The following is a 17,929-nucleotide window of genomic DNA, read 5'->3' on the forward strand; positions in this document are numbered from 1 at the left end:
CCCCATTCCCCAAAATAGACTCCATTCACTCAACACAGCCAGTAAATTATAACAAGGCTGCTGCCTCTCAAGATAGATGAAGAAACATCCAGTAGTAAACATCTTCTGATTTGCCCGTAATGGAATCTGGTTATTTCATTTTGCATATTACATGGTGGCTGCCTTTCCTTCACCTTTTCATGAGGAATGGGACACACTCATGCAACAACTAAAATAAACTGACATGGGCTGACTCAGAGCTCAAGTACATCCAGTCGTGAGTGCTAAGCACAGCCAACATGCCCTCTAACAAGCATTTGTGGAACAAAAAGTCTCCCTATTTTGCAGTTATTACCACTATATGAACATTTAATACATTGTTTATAACACACTGTAATGTAGTTGTATGCAGCCATATAGGGCATTTTAATGTTATTTAATTAACAGTATTTGTCAAACATTTTACATTATTACAACTGTGTTGTGTCACTATATTGTCACTCAGTATCTCTTCATACACCAACATCCACTTATGGGTGTCCACATATATTAATGAACACTTATATTTGCTCACATCTACATTACAGTGTTTTATAAACCATGTATTAAATGCTTATATACTACGCTTATATTATACTTATATGCTAAATGGGTGGATTGAAGTAAGCCAACAAAAAAATGACTCACTCAAATGTCAGTTAAGAAATAATCTGTTAATTATAGAATTCCATATGGTAAGATGAGCGACTTACACAGCAGCGACAGAGACAAATTCAGATATTTGCAAGCATTAACACTAACAAGTCTCCAATTTATCTTCCATCTTCTTGTGGGGATTTTAGAACCACAGAAATCAAGATAAAAAGTCAAACATTATTCTTGTGATTGCTGCAAGACATTTTTGCACAGCAGGCATGTCTGGACCAATAAGGCATTGCTGCAATTCCAGAATGAGGGCTGAAATTTGGGCGAGGAGGCAACATTAAGGCTCACGTGGAGGAGCATGATCTCTTGATTTCTAACACTCAGCTGTTAATAACGTCTCCTACATTTGGAAACAGGAAGGTGGTGGAGACTAAAATGGATATTGCAGGATTAGGAAACAATGAGAAGGCTGCATTACAACTCACTGTAGATGACTGTGGAGGGCCTAGCCGGAGTAAGTTTGACCAGATGTACAGCTGTTTCAGTGCATCGCTGCTACTGAGAAAGAGCTTTCAAGAGACATCCTACAATCCAGTGAAAAAACAAGTCCTTTCTTGATCACAGATTAGTCAACTTCAGATTCCACAGCAGTCACATGTCAACACTCCATTTCTGACATGTCAACTTTCTTTTCAAAAGGAGTCTAAAAATGTATTCATAAACAGGGAAAACACAAACGGGGGGGGCTAAACAACATAAAGAAAGCTCTGGGGGTTTGAGTGTCCCAGATAGCAAGAAAAGACCTTGTACATCTGTTATTCCCACAGAGGAAGCGGGAACAAAAGTTTTATTCATGCTCAGAAGCAAAGAAAAAAAACATGATTTCTTACGACAGGACAAATTGGACCTCTGATTATTTCATCATGTTCTTCTAAAACAGCTATGAATATTCATGTCAAGTTTACAGCTTACTTATTTTTTGCCTCTGACTTCCCTGAAGGAATCATTTGTCTAATTACAGTATCATAATTCAATAGGAGAAAGTGTAGATAGTATACGAATAGAGAGAATAACTTACAGTTTCGGAGGGAAGCCAGGACTCGGTCTCACAGTTTGCAAGTAAAGAAGGCAAAAGACTGCAGTGCTTGGTGGGGCAGAGAATGTGGGCCTAGCCACTAAATGCAGTGAACCCCGCCTAAACTTCTATATTTAAAGTAACCTATAAAACAGACACACATCATACTTTCAGACCATGAAAGCGAATGATCTGACTACAAAAAGTCAGGTTGGAAAATTTCTCTTTGTATGAGTGAAGTCTTTCCACATGGAACCACAACCGGCCTAAATATACTCATTTGTCTAATACAGTCCGTTATTGCTTCAGTTTGGCCACAGAGGTTAACAAATGACAATAAAGCCTGACAAATTCTTCTAAGCAAAATCCTCACAGCAAAGCCAACAAAACTGGAGGACAATTCCATTCAGAGGCTTTGGCAGGGGGTCTTTGGAAATCCCGTAAAGACAGTTTTTGTGTCCGCTGCCAAAACAGTGCCCTTTATTAACCACACACCAGGCCGACGCCTCGACTTTCCTTAACTGTGGTCACTTCCACTTTGAAACGGTCCGATCACGCCTTCTGTGCCTTTGTGGTGGGGGCACAGGAAGGGCCGATTGGGGGGTGCTGAGGAAAAGTGTCAATTCAGCAGGCACATCCTGTGATACCAAAGAACAATCCTAAAGTGACTGTATATCAGATCCCAACAAAGTTAAAAGACAGACAAGGTCATGTACTCATGTAAACAACTTCATAAGCTGGATTCCAGTTAACTGCGTTTTACAAGTGTACGTCTGACTATAAGCACTTTGATATGTGAATTTCAAAGCAACATGAGACAACTAACAGACCTCCACAGAGGCCCCAGCTGTGAACAAATAATATTACACAATAACGTGTGCCACATAACGATAAACTGCATCAGCAGAGGAACAGGGGTAGAATACAGCTTTCTATATATCAGAGCTGTTTTAAAGTCTTTTGGTGCAAGTCAAGTGTCAAGTAATTCAAGGCCAGTCCAATTCAGTAGTCAAGTCAGTGGAAGTCAAATCTCAAGTCCTTGAGGGCAAATCCAAGTCACAAGTCTTCATCTAGCGGCAACCTCCATGGCTGGCAAATTAAGCCAAAACAAAGTAACAGAAACTGTAGTTCCTCTAACGGCCACATGAGGCTGGCTCCTGAAGAGATCAATCTCCATAAGGCCCCATATTAAAATGGCCAACTTTACAGCAGAAATAAACATGTTTACAGCCTGGTACAAAAAACTGTTTTTGTCTCTATAGCTGGCTTATTTGTTAATGCGACTTTACAGGGTGGAATTTGTATATATCTCTCATGTTTAAATTATATTAAGGCTTAATTAAAGGTATGCATAATTAAGTGCGTGGCCACTTTCAGTAACAAGTAGGTGCCGTCACAGGTCAGTCAAGATGCAAGCCTTTCATGTCTCTGAATGCTGAACATTACCTTTCAAAGCTTTTACATAAGTCAATGCATAGGCCTAATAATTAAATACAGTATGTGAGGTGTGTGGCTGTGCAATGCCTGCCCATCACTATAACAAATAGTTTTTCCTAAAAGATTTTACTAGGTCACAGTTGAGACTTGAATGTTTTTGGATAAAGTCTTTAGTCTTTTTCTGGCTTAAATCTGGATTTGTTGATCTTTTTGGCCACTTGGGGGCAGTGGAAAAATGTGTTGACACAATATTGACATATTACCACCAAGCTGATATGGGGATTATGTTAGCAAACAGTTGCCTCCAGCAGTCATTAGCATTCCTTTTGAGTCGTGTCTGTGTCCACCTGGCAAATACAACTCTAATATTCACTCTGCTTTTAGCTCTGTTGCACTTTCCACCATCTCCTGAGGGAAATATCAGGGGGCGGTTGCTTTAGTTGCTAAATGATAGACTATGTTCATTATCTAGTCGCTAACTTGTTTCTATCTATAGTTTGGTGCTGGGCAATTAGCATATATTTATATATTTTTATTAGAGTATACAGTTGACAACAACCACCTGCTGCTGCTGTTGCTGCTGCTACAACAAGGTTGACGAGGGCGGTAAGAGCAAACCAAAACAGTAAAAGTTATGGACCATAAAACCAAAACAACAACTTAAGAGACACTAAAACGCTCCATAGAGCTGAAGGGAACTGCAGTCAGGTAAGCGACACATTACAAGTCATTTGATTGATTGTTAATATAAAAATATTGATTAGAGCAGCTTTAACAAACAAAGAATAAAAGTGAAACAATCTCCTGTAACCTCTGAAAGGATCTGTTATTTTGATTCATTTTTTATTATGGGGATACTCTGCCATTGCATCATGGGAATTGTAGGATCTGGTGATTTTGGGGCCAGACCCATATTGGGGACTGAAAGTTGGAATATCCTTTGCACAGATTTTGATAAGTCTGTCTCATGAGCAACCCAACCTTATGTAAGGACAATACTAAATCAGTGGGGTAGTCCTTTAAGGTTAAGTATTGGGTAAATATTTTTGTATGATTTAACTATGAATATACTTTCTAGTGGCTATATTATTATCCGGATCAAATATTTCTAAAAAATCCCCCTTGAGCGCTTTGGTGGAGAAAGAATATGTTGTCATGCTCATCAAGCCAGTCTGATTCTAATAACTTTTTAACCAATGTCCCTGACTATCTAGTAATCTCATAAAGTGAGCTGCGAGCAAGACAGCACCATCCCTTTTTTCTTATCACTTCTCTCCTCTTCCTCCCCTGTCTCTCAGTCTTTCTTATTCTCACACAACAACACTAAAATGGCATGACAACACACCCAGTAATGTTATGAACCATCAGTACGGGTCATTTTCCCATGAAAACAAAACTAGAGCCAGCACAGTTGAGGCCACACATGATGCCCACACATGCTCTGTCTCTCCACCGAGCATCGCCGTTTCTGGATGACGTAACCATAAGTCAAGCTGTTGAGAAAAACGCCAGGGAGCTGGAGGCCACGTTCAAGAACAACGACATGTGCTTTAACCGGAGAGCGGACAGGGGAGTGTGGGAGACGTGCTATCAGAATAGAGCTGTTGTCATCGCCTTTAAGATCTCTACATGAGACAAATAAACGTTCCACAATCACAAACAACATCTGGTATTGAACACATGAAAACAACCCCCAGCACGCATGTGAGGTCCCGGTAATAACAGTGCGAGGATGACAACATCCGCCGCTTTTGTCAACTGCTTGTGTCAGAGCATGCAACACCCATACACACTCTTGTCAGTATCAGTGTGAGAGTTAGGGCTCTGCAAACTGAGCATCACAAACATCGACTTTGCTAACAGACGTCAGCAAAGCCCCTGACTCACCCTCCTCGCTTTCTCACACGCATAGCACTTCCAGCTAGTCGTCAAACTCTCCCAAACAATGGCCAACCCAAAAAAAAAAGACCGGCCTTATAAACCTCTCCCCCCCAGCATGCGCCTCTCAGTTTGGGGTGAGCATCTGAAAACAGGGACCCTATTCACCGAGATCACTCTGTGTTTGATAGGCCAATAAATATTTGAGTGGGGAACAGCTCTCTGAAGAGATGTTTTATGGTGCCAAATAACAACACCGTCTTCCAGTCTGGGCCTTTTGCGCAGCACAGGAGTCTCTAGAAAATGAAATGTTATGGGACTGGGACTTGTAGGGGAAACAGAAGCTTAAAGTAAACATGGCCGTGCCCAACCTTGTGCTCTCTTTTATCACCTCCTCCTGCAAACACACAAGTTGCGTGCGCGTGTGTGATTCGTGTTTGCGACTCAGTGGTCCAGCTTTCCCTATGGTCCGACGAGCACTTCCCTCTGACAAAGCCCCGAGTCTCATTCCCCCTCCTCTCACAAGATAAGCATTTCCAGCTGGTTTCACAAACAGTACAAATGAGATTCAAAGGGTGCCACAGACTGTGTCTTTCTCTCGTTTTCTCTCCTTCTCTCTCTCTCTCCCTCATTCCCTCTTTTTACTTCTCACAGTGACTAGCCTTGTCTCATGAGACAGGGTAGCTAGGGAAACTAGGCCACAGACTGGCCCGTTGGGACCGAAGAGTCCAAAACACAGCTCAGCTCAGCTCAGCTCTGAGAAGCTCCTGTTACACTTGAACTGTACATATAGTAGCCTGGCTACTACTCAACAAGCCTACCTATAGAGCTGGACTGATTTGAGAGCTCATGTTACAATACTAAGCTACTCTGTGCAAGCAATAACTGCGCATTAGGAGTCCAAGATGCATTAAAAACATATTACTGTATAAGAAGAGCGGACCATTAATTCACTGTCTCTAGGCTCTGGAGAATTCTGCCTGGGAGTGTATTTTCTCACATTAGCCCGCTAAGCACAATTATTTGTTTTTAATGTGTGTTTGTGTGTTTTTTAAGGAATAGTTTGACATTTTGCTGAGAGTGAGATGAGAAGATTGACACCATTCTTAAGTTTGTGTGTTAAGTATGGGGCTACGGTATCAATCTTCTCATCTACAAGAAAGAAAAAATCATTATATTTCCAAAAATACCAAACTATGTATTTAATAATTATGATAAGATATGTGTCCCTCTTTCACATGGGAGGTTTGAGAATTGAAATTGAAACTGAAATTGTGTTTGTGGTGCTCGTATTGACAACCTTCAACAGCAATGTGTCAGCCCTACAACGCCTGGTTACTCTGGATAATCCACTGACCACACTGTTAGACATTTCCATAGGGACTATTTCTTTGGTAAGCCTATACAGTTGTTCCTGCTAACTCTGGATTATCAAGAGTAAACAAGATTGTTTCTGAGACAGAGATGTTGCCTGTTATATTATTCTTCTATAAGCTTCTGTCCAAAATTGTTGAAAATATCTCAAAACCTAGACAATAATCTGCAGGGGAATAACATGTTTTATCATTTGGGTGAATCTTTTCATACAACTCTCCACTGTGACTTCTGTTAAAAAGGTCAGATGGTCGTCCCTGAAATCCAGAAGCATTAGAGCCTGCCTGCTATGAGATACTTTGGACTGATAACTCTGCCGATTTTAGAGGAGTAAAACTCACAGATTACCAATATGGAGGCCAATATATTGAAAAATATCAGCGCATATATGCATATATGCCGATATGATCCCAATATGTCTGCGACTGCGATAAGCCAATATTGCCCGACTGATAAACCGATATATTAGTCGGACTCTAATCTGCATACTTATATTTTCATTCCCTTAGCCCTCTAAGCTCTTTGGAAAGAAAAACACACACGAATGGTTTTCTTCTTAACACTTAAGTAGGTTTAGGTCACCTACAAGGTTGAATCCCCAACCAGGCAAAGTGGACATGTACCATAGGGCCAGAGCCAATCAGGGGCCCTTTTACTAAACTAGTTTAATTTGTTGTAATTTGAATATGTTTGGGAATATGCACCACTAAAGCACTACAGAAGAACATCAACTAAAGTGCCCTGAGGCACATTTTGCATCATTACCTTACCTTAAAGCCATGTCAACATAAAGACCATTATTATTACAGCTGATATCATTGATACACGGCAGTAAATTAATTTGTGTTTAATCAAGTAAACACAAACTAATTGGCACACAGCAAACCTGAGGGCAGGTATGATTCAGTATGGGAGTACTGGTTGGTTTCAAGAGCTCCAGGCAAACTATAATTAAGCTGCCATGTGGAGTCTGCTGTGTGCACTGTACTTGATGGGTACTTGAAGGCAACAAAGAACATACACAATACCCAGTGAATGGGAGCAAGGGGGTTTGGGGTTGTCAGTCGGCGCCTACAGCTCACATTGCCCCAGGGCTCTGCACAGTGATGCTCCAACAGTGTCAGAATTTAAGTATCAGTCTCACTGGGAGACACCCCATGTTCAAAATATATACACTTGCAGTACAAAACAGTACAGTGTTTAGAATGATCTATGCAGTCATGTTCACAAATGCAGTTTTGTTGTGGATGAGAAAATCTGTTACATTTCTAAAATTCACATCATTTTCATGTCTGGTACAGTATTTGTGATAAAGGAGCACGAGCCTGTGAGTTCCTCCTTTCAATCGAGAATAAGTGTGCTAATTGTGTCCACATATCATTATGCCCAAGGGTCTGCAGGACTGTAATTGCATATGAGCAAGTCATTTATTATGACTTGTTTATGAGCTCAAAATAGGATTTGAACTGGGGCCATGAAGTGCAGAGCCCAAACGCAGACTTTCTATTGTGACGTGTGGTGTTGATGAAGAAGGCCTCAGGGATCGGGAAGGTAATAATAATCACTGGGGGTTGTTTGGTGGAGATTAAAGTAACCTACATTCTTACAAAATGATTGATGACGCAAGATTCAAATCAGACAAAAAGGTAGGTCTGAAAGGTGAGATGGTGAGATTATTTCGCTGTTTCCAAGGTCAAGGGCGAACTTTCAATCTAAATTTTTAAGCCAACATGGACAAAGAGCCCTAAAGTGCTGAAGATCGTGTGTTTTGTTCAAAAGCTAAACTAAATGAACATAGCGGTGAGAATATTTTGTCAACTGGTTACCAAAAAATGTTTTTTTTATGACAAAATAATTCCAGGATTCAATCATTTCACAGACAGGCTTGTGTTGGTTTTAGACATTAAAACCAATCAACGATGATGCTTTTTATGCATTTATGGACATAAAAACAGTTTTGAAAACTGGCCATTTCAGACATGTTTTGAAGTGTGGACACTGAGAAGGTCTGACAAATTATCAGCAAAGATGATATAATAATAATAATAATAATAAAATTGGCATCATGTTCTGAAGTGTTAGGATATACTCTAATTTAAGTTTGTAAAGTTCACTTCCTCTTAAAACTCAGTGTTCCTTCTCCTTCCTACTGTGTGCTGTTTGAATGCTGTCTGTGCAGAGTTTGACACTAGAAGGATGTTTTCACATTCATCTGCTGAAAGTGGAAAGTTTCTCTGTGCTCATTGAAAATCAGATTTTTAAGGGGCGGGGCCTACCAGCATGATTTGTGACATCACAAATAATTAGGAAGTCAGTCCTGGTCCAGTATGCAACTTGTACAGTGTGATCCACCAGTGCACATCCACTGAGAATGGACTTTACAGTGAAGGAGGAGACATCTTGCGTCCGACAGGAAAACTTTAGAAATGAACTAAATGTGCATATTCAGAGATTGTGGAATTTATAATGAGGTCGAAGGAGGATTTTAATGTGGATTTTTGCAAATCAGACACACATTATTGCTCCAAGCAGATTATTCTATATGTCTTAATACATGTCTGGAGGGGAGCCTTAATAAAAGAAACGCTGTGAGGCTGAAACTTAGTGTGCACCTGGCTGTGGAAGCTTTGCTGACAACTCAATGAAAAATACACATTAGCTGGCACTGCATTAACTTAATAATGAAAATGCTCAAATATATGACCACTTTACCCTGAACACACACAAGCCACAGGAATGCACCAAAGCTAAGACTCCAAACAGTCAGAACTCATGTCAATCTTGACATGCTGAAGATGCCCTGCAGCTTACAGGGCTGCTCATTTAACAGCACAGTTATGACAGCCCTCCTGTGATAATGAACTATGTCTGCTGAGGCACTGCGGGGGGGGGTTGGCTGGTAAGGGTTTTGGAAGAGTTCATTATTTATAAGCAGGTATAAGAACACTGAGCTTAGCTTAGCTCTGGTCTTCACATAGCAGCTAGCTGGCTGCATGTAGTCCACTAAATGCAGCGTTTAGGTGTCACGCTGTGTCTGTGAACAGGCCAGACACACACACACACACACACACACACACACACACACACACACACACACACACACACGTCTGAATGGGACAAGGTGGGAATAAGGTGACATGGATGAAGACGAGGCAGGCAACTCACGTAGTGTTTAGACGGATTGCGCCTCTTCTCCACGTCCACGACTTTCACGTCCAGCACAGTCCGGAACTGCATCTTGACCCTGCAAAGGCTCTGCATAAACGCGTCGGGCAGGCGGCTGCTGCGGCTCCAGATAGGCTGTCTTGTATCACGGGAGAGAAATCCCAACATTCATCTTCAGCTGTGGCATTTAACAATTCAGCGGTCCATTAAGAGATCGGCAGCTCAGACTCTCCGCCCCCCCCGCCCCCCCTGCACGCTGACGCAACGACCATCGATCTGATCAGAAACTTATCAATAGTCCATTTGAGCCCACGCCGCTCGCTTTACACGCGAAACACGACACAGCCGAATATCGGAGCGGAGGGCGGGTTTCACGTTGCCCGCAGCCGCACGGAGCTCCAGCGGAGAGCCGGGCGCGGATCAGGTCGGTCGCCTCAAAAATAGATAGGGGGAAAGTGAAGCGAGCTCCTTTGTGTCTGCCGCGATGCCTACAAAAAGGGGCATCAGCATACCTGGAGGAGGTGACAGAGGCAGAATGCGAAGGGAGCCGGCAAATCCAGCGCCAAACGCCTCCTGCGTTACAGCGGGTTACAGCGGGCGCAGAGGGTTTTGGGGAACGGAGTGGGATGGGCTTCACGCACGTCCTACTTGGAATAAAGCTCTGAAGAAAAACAGTGATTTGGCGGTGGCTTCCTCCACAAGAAGCGTCCGGTTGTGTGACATTATTATGAAGCTGCGTTTGTAAGCAGCCTCGGTTTAACGTCTCACTCACTCACTGTGTCTCCCCGTAACTTTTTCTCCCCGCTCTCTAACACAGATCTATAAGTAATATGTTACACAGATGTGGCAGCAGATGTAGGCCTGGATTGGACACAGTCTGCTTGTTATTCACTGAGGAGTTCTTAGAGTGATGATGAAGCTATAGTCAGTTTAACACTGTCCAGGATCTGGGCTGGGAGCAGCTTTAGTTTCTGGCCGGAGACACCAGCAACTGGAACTATGGATACAGATGTTTCACAGGCGACCAATCAGCAGCAACCTGCTCTACATGAAAGAGCCAATTAACGACCAAACAGTGCCCCCCTGTGCACACAGCAACATGAGCAATCTGGTGAAGGAGCCCGTTCAGAGGCTAGACTTTAGTTCCCTTTGTGCTTCTTGATTTAGTTCATAAAATGAAAGCTAAGATCCCTTCAAAGGATCATTGCTGAGGCCAGATCGGTTTCATCTTTTAAACCACTTTTATTTTAATGACTTTACTATAGGCATGAGTCCGAGGCTGGATTTCCAACTGGGCAACTGCCTCGGGGCCCGGGGCTCCCAGGGGGCCTGAAAACTCCAAGCTTAATGTGTATCAACTGCTTTGTGGTGATGTAATTGAATATGTATATATGGGAATATATGCGAGGATGGATTGCCAACTAGGCAAAGGGCCCTGGGTTCACTGTGAGGCAATTCATTTGTGGCCATTTAATTAATATGACATATAATGAAAAGGGCTTTCGGGTTAATCATACATTTGTACTTAAAGGGGCACTCCACCGATTTGTGAGTGACTCAGTCTGTAAAAACAGCTGTAAAATGTTATGGCTTGGAGAGTACACAGCGCGTCACAAACCCCAGCGTGGAGTTTTAAAGGCCTGGGCATTTACCAGTCAGGAGAAAGTCTAATGACAAGTGCTGCTGAGTTGCATTGTTGGAAACGTAGGATTCAACATGTTGAACCTTAAGGGTCTCTGCCTCTAATGGAAATGCATGATGTGGCACACCTGGTATGAGTAACGTATCGTACTAGTGTCATTATAACCACATGAGCATATGACATATTGGTGCATATTGTATACTGATGGTTACTGACATAGTAATGATAATCATTACTATTATTATTATTATTATTATTATTATTAACTCAAAGTTTATTTGGTGTAGTGCTCCTTCCAGCCAGGTGGGGGCATCAGTTTGATAAGGATAAAATGGACATTGTTTAGGGTGGAGGAGGGGACATGGACATGTATAATGCTGCTTGGAGGGATATTTCCTGTTGAATTGTCTCAAAGGTCCAGTGTGTAGGATTTAGTGGCATCTAGTGGTGTAGGTAAAGATTGCAACACCTTTGCCTCACTCTCCTGTTCCAAGCATGTAAGAGAAACTACAGTAGGGGCGAAACTAGCAAAAGGCCCTATCTAGAGCTAGGGGTTGGTTTGTCTGTTCTGGGCTACTGTAGAAACATTGTGGTTCTAGATGGCAGCCTCCGTAGACGAGGACCCGGTCCCTCGGTAAACAGAAATGACTAACTCTAAGGTAACCAGAACACAGTTCTTATTTTCAGGTAATTATTCACAAATAAAAACACAACTATGGATATTATATTCCATTTCTGCCAATAGATCCTGCTGAATGTTACACACTGGACCTTTAAGAAAAAAACAAAACATAAAGATTTTTTAAAGAAAAGTTATACACAGTTATAAATGATGGGGACCCAGGAGCTCATTTTGCCCCAGGTCCCCCTAGTAGGTTAATCCAGCAATGCATGAGCTTTATATTTGTTATTTATTTCAAAATGTGTGCTATCATAAATATTTACAGTGCACAGTGGTACTGGAAACTCTCTGGTATCCATTTTCTTTGGCATGCCTTTCAAATAAAGCATGCTAACATGCATTAGTAATTTAAAATAGTCATGATGAACAAAGGAATACAGATGGCATGATTTACTTTTATCTTGGGACGCTCACATTTTGGAGCAATAAGCCATAGTGCACACAGTATATGCAGTAACAGTGGGCTCCCCACCCTGCTGTGCTCAGGCTAAAACACAGTGTAATGGTTGTCGCTGGTGCTGACGATGTCACTGTTGCACTCCAGTGATTTGAGGACCAGCTCCAGTGCCGTTTTGCTCACGTTGAGGCTGTGGCGCTGCCTGACTGCAGACAGGATGTGCAGGATGTGACAACCCTTCTCTGCATCTACAGGCACAGGGGGAGGACACACGCGTCATACACACGGACACGTGGCCATGAAAAGGTTATATGGAGACTTCAAAATCACACAGTTTTATGTTTTCAATATTGTCTGAAGTTATTATTTATCTTATACAAACACCCTATAGAGCCATAATTCCATTTTACAAGCATTATCACAAAACAGCATTTACTCTTTTTATTGAAAATATAATTGTAGAAGTGATTAGTGAATAACTTACAGTATGTGTGTGTGAGTTCTGTGCTAATTTCATCTTTGACAAACAGATAAAAAATCTTTCACCCTGATTACTTCAACTGAGTGATAATTGCTGCTATACTCAACACACTGCCACAAAGGAGTCCGCCACAGAGTCAAACTGAAACAAGTTTGATACTTAAGAGCGAAAATGAAGTCTACTTACACTTGTCTCTCTTTGAGTCTTCGTGGATGATGTCTTTGACGGCTATGAGTAGATCTTTGTCATGTGCAGTCACCTGGAGAAGGACAACAGCATCAGACACATCCACAGTGAACACTTACGATAACATCCTAATGAAGTATTAGGGGTTCATTTAAACATCTCTCTGTTTCTTACATGATAGACTTCATCCTGGGATTTGACCCTGCGGTACACCGTTCCCTCGTCCTGCAGTATTTGCAGGACCTCCTTCAGGAGCTGGCGTAGCTGCTGGCAGGCAGACGGACCCGCCACAGGCTTCTTAACAGCAACAGAGAGGCATAATAACACAATAGTGCTCAAATGACTTCTGTTGTTGTCTTTTGTTTCAGTTTTAGACATCTGAATACTTTTCTGTTAAGAAATGTTAATGCTAAGTGGAAATATCTCAGTGTGATGACATATTGTCTAGTTATCTCAGTGTTTCTCCAATGGGGGCACGCGTACCCCTAGGGGTACTTTGGAGAACTACAAGGGTATGTGAATTTTTGAAGTTAACATTTTATGTTCAATATTATGCAGTCAAACCTCCCGGAAAGAGTTTCATGACTGCCTCCATGCCACAGACAATGACTAAGATCCTCAGTGAAGCACAGGCTCCTGTTTCTCATGTTTCTCACTACATTGTGAGTGCAGCGTATCAAAAAGACAACGCAGTTCAATGCAACGCATGAACATGATGACTTAGCACAAAAAATTGCCATGAATTTGGATTCTAAACATTTGAAATGAAGCATTCAGGTGTTTCTCTTAATAAATCCAACGCTGATATGCAGCACGGCATTGTACCTGCACTGACCAGCGAGAACCTGGCTGAAAAAAAATTCAAAGGGATTACATCAATGGAAAAAGGAGAACCATTGATTCCCACACACCGATGTTAGCCAGCTACCACGCAAGGTGCTGGCCTGACCATCTAACTAAAATGGAAGGAGTTTCTGTTTCAGCAGCTTTAATAGTCCAATCATTTCCACTGAAATAACCAATAACTTTAACAACTCTGAAGAATACAAATCAGCTTCAATGCCAGAAATCAGAACCTGACTCTGTTTCTTTATTCCACTCCTCATTCTCACATAAGAAGGACACTTCAAATGAACTCTGACGTTGGATTTTCGTTTCATCCCACCACCACACATCTTCAAAAAGAACTGGCACCCATATTATTATTTTGGCATACCTGGTCTGCTGGTGTTGTTTGAGGTTGGCTGGAGATCAGAGGCTGCAGGAGGTCCTGGACATCATAGGGTCTGAACCTGGTCACCGACTTCTCTTTAAAGAAATCCTTGATGAGATTTGTTGCCTTGCTGAGAGAACTGATGGCTGAGTCACTGAAAAACAGATGAAGAACCTGGCCTTAATTTAATTTACACCACTGCTTACATATATCTTTAGGAATCATTGATTCACTGAGTCAGGCTCAACTGTGACACCTTGTTTCTATTACTTTCTTATTTCATGGATTACTCGTTTAGTTGTTCTCTGTTTAGGTCTATAAAAACTAGAGCCCTACCCACCATGAATGTTTTAGCACATCTTGCAGTACACACAGTGAAACTGAAAAAAACTCTTTTCACTTCATTCATTCATACAGCCTCAAAACTGTCTTCATCTTAGCCATGTTTTGTTAGTTGTTAGTTAGCCCCAGACTGAAGAAGAAATTCAATTTAAGAGCTGTTATTTTTGTAAGTAGACATACAAAATGTTACCACTGGGTCGATATCATATTTTGAGCATTTTTCTGTTGCTGTTTTTTATGGATTTTGCCACCAAACTGCCACCAACCAGTGGCGATTCCGAGGTCTGAAACCAGGGTACGTCAGTCTGAGCTGACAGCGTGTCAGCACACCGTGGCATCAACTCTCCAGAAAAACAGCATTTTATCACATTTTGGATCTAATTTGGAGAATTAGCCCCACCATTGTTTCGATGAACCAACTACTAATATAATGTAAAATGAATTCACTTGCATTTTCTTTTGCCAATTTTTCTGGAAATTCTATTAACATTGTTGTAATCTACTGTGTACATTTAGGAGTGAATCTTTGTACCCCGTTGCATCAGGCTGCAGCTGGAATGGTTTGTCATAGCACTGTCTGTAGAGCTGAGGAACGTCCATCATCCACGCTATCTGGACCGACATCACTGGGTCGTTCACTCTATCTGGGAACACACAGAGACCCAGACACACACAATGACACATATGATGAATAAGCAGAGGATGTAGACAGCGTGTACGCTCCAATAAAAAAAATGTGCTGTGTTGTTGTGTATGTGGGTGAGAAAGAGAGACATGTGTAGGCAATCATAAAGCGAGGATGCAATGCTAGGATAAAGAATGTCCTTGCTCTGCACTTCAAGTGCACATGCATAGCATAACAAGTGTGTGTGAGCTAATAGATGCGCTTGTTTGAGCATTTGTAGAAGAAAACATCAGTTAAAGGTTGGCATGTTTGTCTCATATAATATTTTTAAAATGTGGCTGGTTGGTAAAAGTGGATGGAGAGTATCAAACTGCCACTGCCGCCTGCGGGAGACAGCCCTGTGCACTCACAGTAGGTGGAGGCCATGATTTCTCTCTGTTGCCTCGACGTCTTCACCGGTCCTCTGACTCGGAGCAGCTCCCCAATCTCCAGGCGGCAGCGCCTCTGCTGGGCCTGTCTCAGCTTCTCCAGCTCAGCGACCAGGTTGAAGCTTCCATGAGCCACATCACTGTGTTTCTCCCCTGCTGCAGATGACAAATACAGGATATTACACAGTGCTTTGTGGTAATAAAGAAATACACCTAAAAAATAATCCATATAAAGATGTTAGACTTTAAAGCTGCACGACTCAATATTTCTTAAATAGGCACTGGATTAAATTACTATGTGAAATTTGGAATGGGACACTTGTATTGTTGAACTGACAGCAAATTACAACCATTATGCAGTTCTCCTCAAATGTACAGAGCTTGTAAGCGTCTTTTAGCTCATTGTTTTGGTTTTATGGTCAACAAACCTAGCTCTCATCAACCCTTTTTCAGTGGAAACACTCTCAGGAACTCATAGTATGCTTCCTGCCCAGTACAAAACAGCAGATAGACAAAGGTAACGACTATCTTGTGAACATAGCAAGCAAGATACCCAGACATTTTCTCTCAGGAGGTGGTCGAGACCAAAACAGAGCTAAGAGGAGAGTGAGTTTTGGACTTTGTATGACTGTGGCATGTGTAAATATGGACACATCTGCCATAACAACTTTACGAGGTGTCACGTGACTTGCGGCATCACATGATTTACATAATGTAAATACAGAATACAGAAGACTGATACATACAAATAGAAACTCACATTTAGTAGGACCCCCCTCCTCTTTGAAGAGGTCATTTTTCCAGCACAAGCAGTTTATAACGCCAGTACCATCATCCACTGTGGAGAGGAGGAAAGATACTCAGACAAAGACTGTTTTTGCTTGTGAGGAGACTGGGAAGTCAAAGCCATGTTATTTTTAGGCCTTTAAACAACAGGAGTGAGTGTGTGTGTGTGTGTGTGTGTGTGTGTGTGTGTGTGTGTGTGTCAGGTTTTGAAACATAAACACAAACTAGGGCATTGTCACAGATGGAGACTCTCAATTGCTTTATCCATAACATGTTATACAATCACTGCCACTGGGGTCCCACAATGACTCCCGAAGACAGCATTCACAGTTAGAACACTGCTAAAACACTACAGGGCCACAGGGCCACAGGGCCAGTACAGCAGGACTACCTCCATAACAGAAGAAGTCGTCTCTTTCTCTCCTGTAAACCACCGTGCCGAGTACATCAACTTTGTAGATTGGGTGTAAGTTGTAGAAGTAAATACCTGTGAGAAATAAGAGCAAAAAAGTCAATATTAGTTAGATATGTAAGGTTACAGTATGAAGACCTTCAATGGGACAGTTACACATAATCACTCAAGCTATAAAAGGTCGCACAGTTGGGCTTAAAATGGAAGATGAAATGATCAAATACAGGATGTGTAAGTTGTAGACACACCAAATAACACAACATAAAGTTAGTCTGATAAAGTTAGCTGTGACCTTACATAAGAATAAGCTAGCTAACTTGCTAGCATGAAATGTGTTGACGTTAGTTTATAAGTAAGTTTAGTCATATTATCATTAATGTTCATTTCATACTCAGACCCGTAATGCCACTACCGATTCACAGTCAGTGTGTCTACAGGTGGCATGCCCATTTACCTGGCACCTGTGTGGACTCTGTCATCTGCAGGATGTCTCTGACATACAGCCTGGCGAAGGCAGAAAAGATCGGGTCGAGTCCCCACAACATCGATGGCGGCTCTTCCGCTGGATCCATCGTAGCTGACTGCATTTCATCATTAATACCAAAGCAGAGTTATGTTTTCCAGAGTTCCCCGTCGGACGAGCAGTATCAGCAGAGTAAGCTAGCAGCAGGGGAGTGTCATGGGAAGTATTGGTCACGTGACGTGTTAACCCACGTTAAATCAATACGTTTTTGTTACTGTGGCTCAGTAAAGTATTTATGTAGAACACGTTAGAAATGTTCCTGTTGCAGAATAGCATTAAAACATGTCAATGTTTTAAAGCCTTGTATGAGCACTTTACGGTCTGTTTGGCGCGTTCATGTGTCGCAGTGGAGCATGGGATATGTAGTTTCAGCGGGGACACAAAGAAACCTGACTGTGGTGTTTATTGAGACGATGGACAAAGTACACCACAAAGAACAAGTAGTATACACCAGACTGTTATTTGTTCTTGACGAAAACAAGCTGCGGTATCGCCGCGAACACTTCAGACACCCCCGCAGCAGTAGTGTTGGGTCTCCTGTACAGACGAGGGCAGCAGTAGTGTTGGGTCTCCTGTACAGACGAGGGCAGCAGAAGACTGACATTACCCCGCCAACCGTCAAGCACGAGGAGCACAAGAAGAGAAAGAACCTCAGTCGC

At 42.1% G+C, this 17,929-nt stretch overlaps 2 protein-coding genes across 7 annotated transcripts in view; both read right to left on the bottom strand.

The window, feature by feature from the left end:
• sh3pxd2aa (SH3 and PX domains 2Aa) overlaps positions 1–10,462 on the bottom strand; it is a 105,778-nt gene extending 95,316 nt beyond the window's left edge. For all 4 annotated transcript variants that reach the window (XM_051386089.1, XM_051386088.1, XM_051386087.1 and 1 more), the window contains exon 1: positions 9,554–10,462. In XM_051386089.1, coding sequence (XP_051242049.1) covers positions 9,554–9,721 — 168 coding nt within the window. In that variant the 5' untranslated portion in view covers positions 9,722–10,462. The remainder of the gene's footprint in view (positions 1–9,553) is intronic.
• Positions 10,463–12,087: 1,625 nt separating this feature from the next.
• stn1 (STN1 subunit of CST complex) lies at positions 12,088–17,564 on the bottom strand. Of its 3 annotated transcripts, none has more exons than XM_051386144.1 (9): positions 17,202–17,564; positions 16,727–16,822; positions 16,310–16,387; positions 15,532–15,705; positions 15,029–15,140; positions 14,158–14,308; positions 13,116–13,235; positions 12,942–13,014; positions 12,088–12,522 (listed from the first exon to the last, which is right to left on the bottom strand). In XM_051386144.1, exons 1-9 carry the CDS (start codon positions 17,332–17,334, stop codon positions 12,365–12,367), a joined length of 1,095 nt encoding a protein of 364 aa, XP_051242104.1. In that variant the 5' UTR covers positions 17,335–17,564; the 3' UTR covers positions 12,088–12,364. The 3 variants fall into 3 exon arrangements, with proteins under 3 accessions (XP_051242104.1, XP_051242103.1, XP_051242105.1); XM_051386143.1 differs by having other exon boundaries at positions 13,116–13,238; XM_051386145.1 differs by lacking the exon at positions 16,727–16,822 and having other exon boundaries at positions 13,116–13,238.
• Positions 17,565–17,929: the final 365 nt, after the last annotated feature.

The sequence above is a fragment of the Dicentrarchus labrax genome, unplaced genomic scaffold (assembly GCF_905237075.1).
Source record: "Dicentrarchus labrax unplaced genomic scaffold, dlabrax2021, whole genome shotgun sequence".
NCBI lineage: Eukaryota > Metazoa > Chordata > Actinopteri > Moronidae > Dicentrarchus > Dicentrarchus labrax.

Coding starts and splice junctions, on each gene's coding strand:
- stn1 (XM_051386143.1), bottom strand. CDS start 17,334: ATGCAGTCAGCTACGATGGATCCAGCGGAAGAGCCGCCATCGATGTTG. Junction 15,141..15,531: donor AATCATGGCCTCCACCTACT/GTGAGTGCACAG, acceptor GTGTGTTCCCAG/ATAGAGTGAACGACCCAGTG. Junction 13,239..14,157: donor AAACAACACCAGCAGACCAG/GTATGCCAAAAT, acceptor GTTGCTGTTAAG/AAGCCTGTGGCGGGTCCGTC.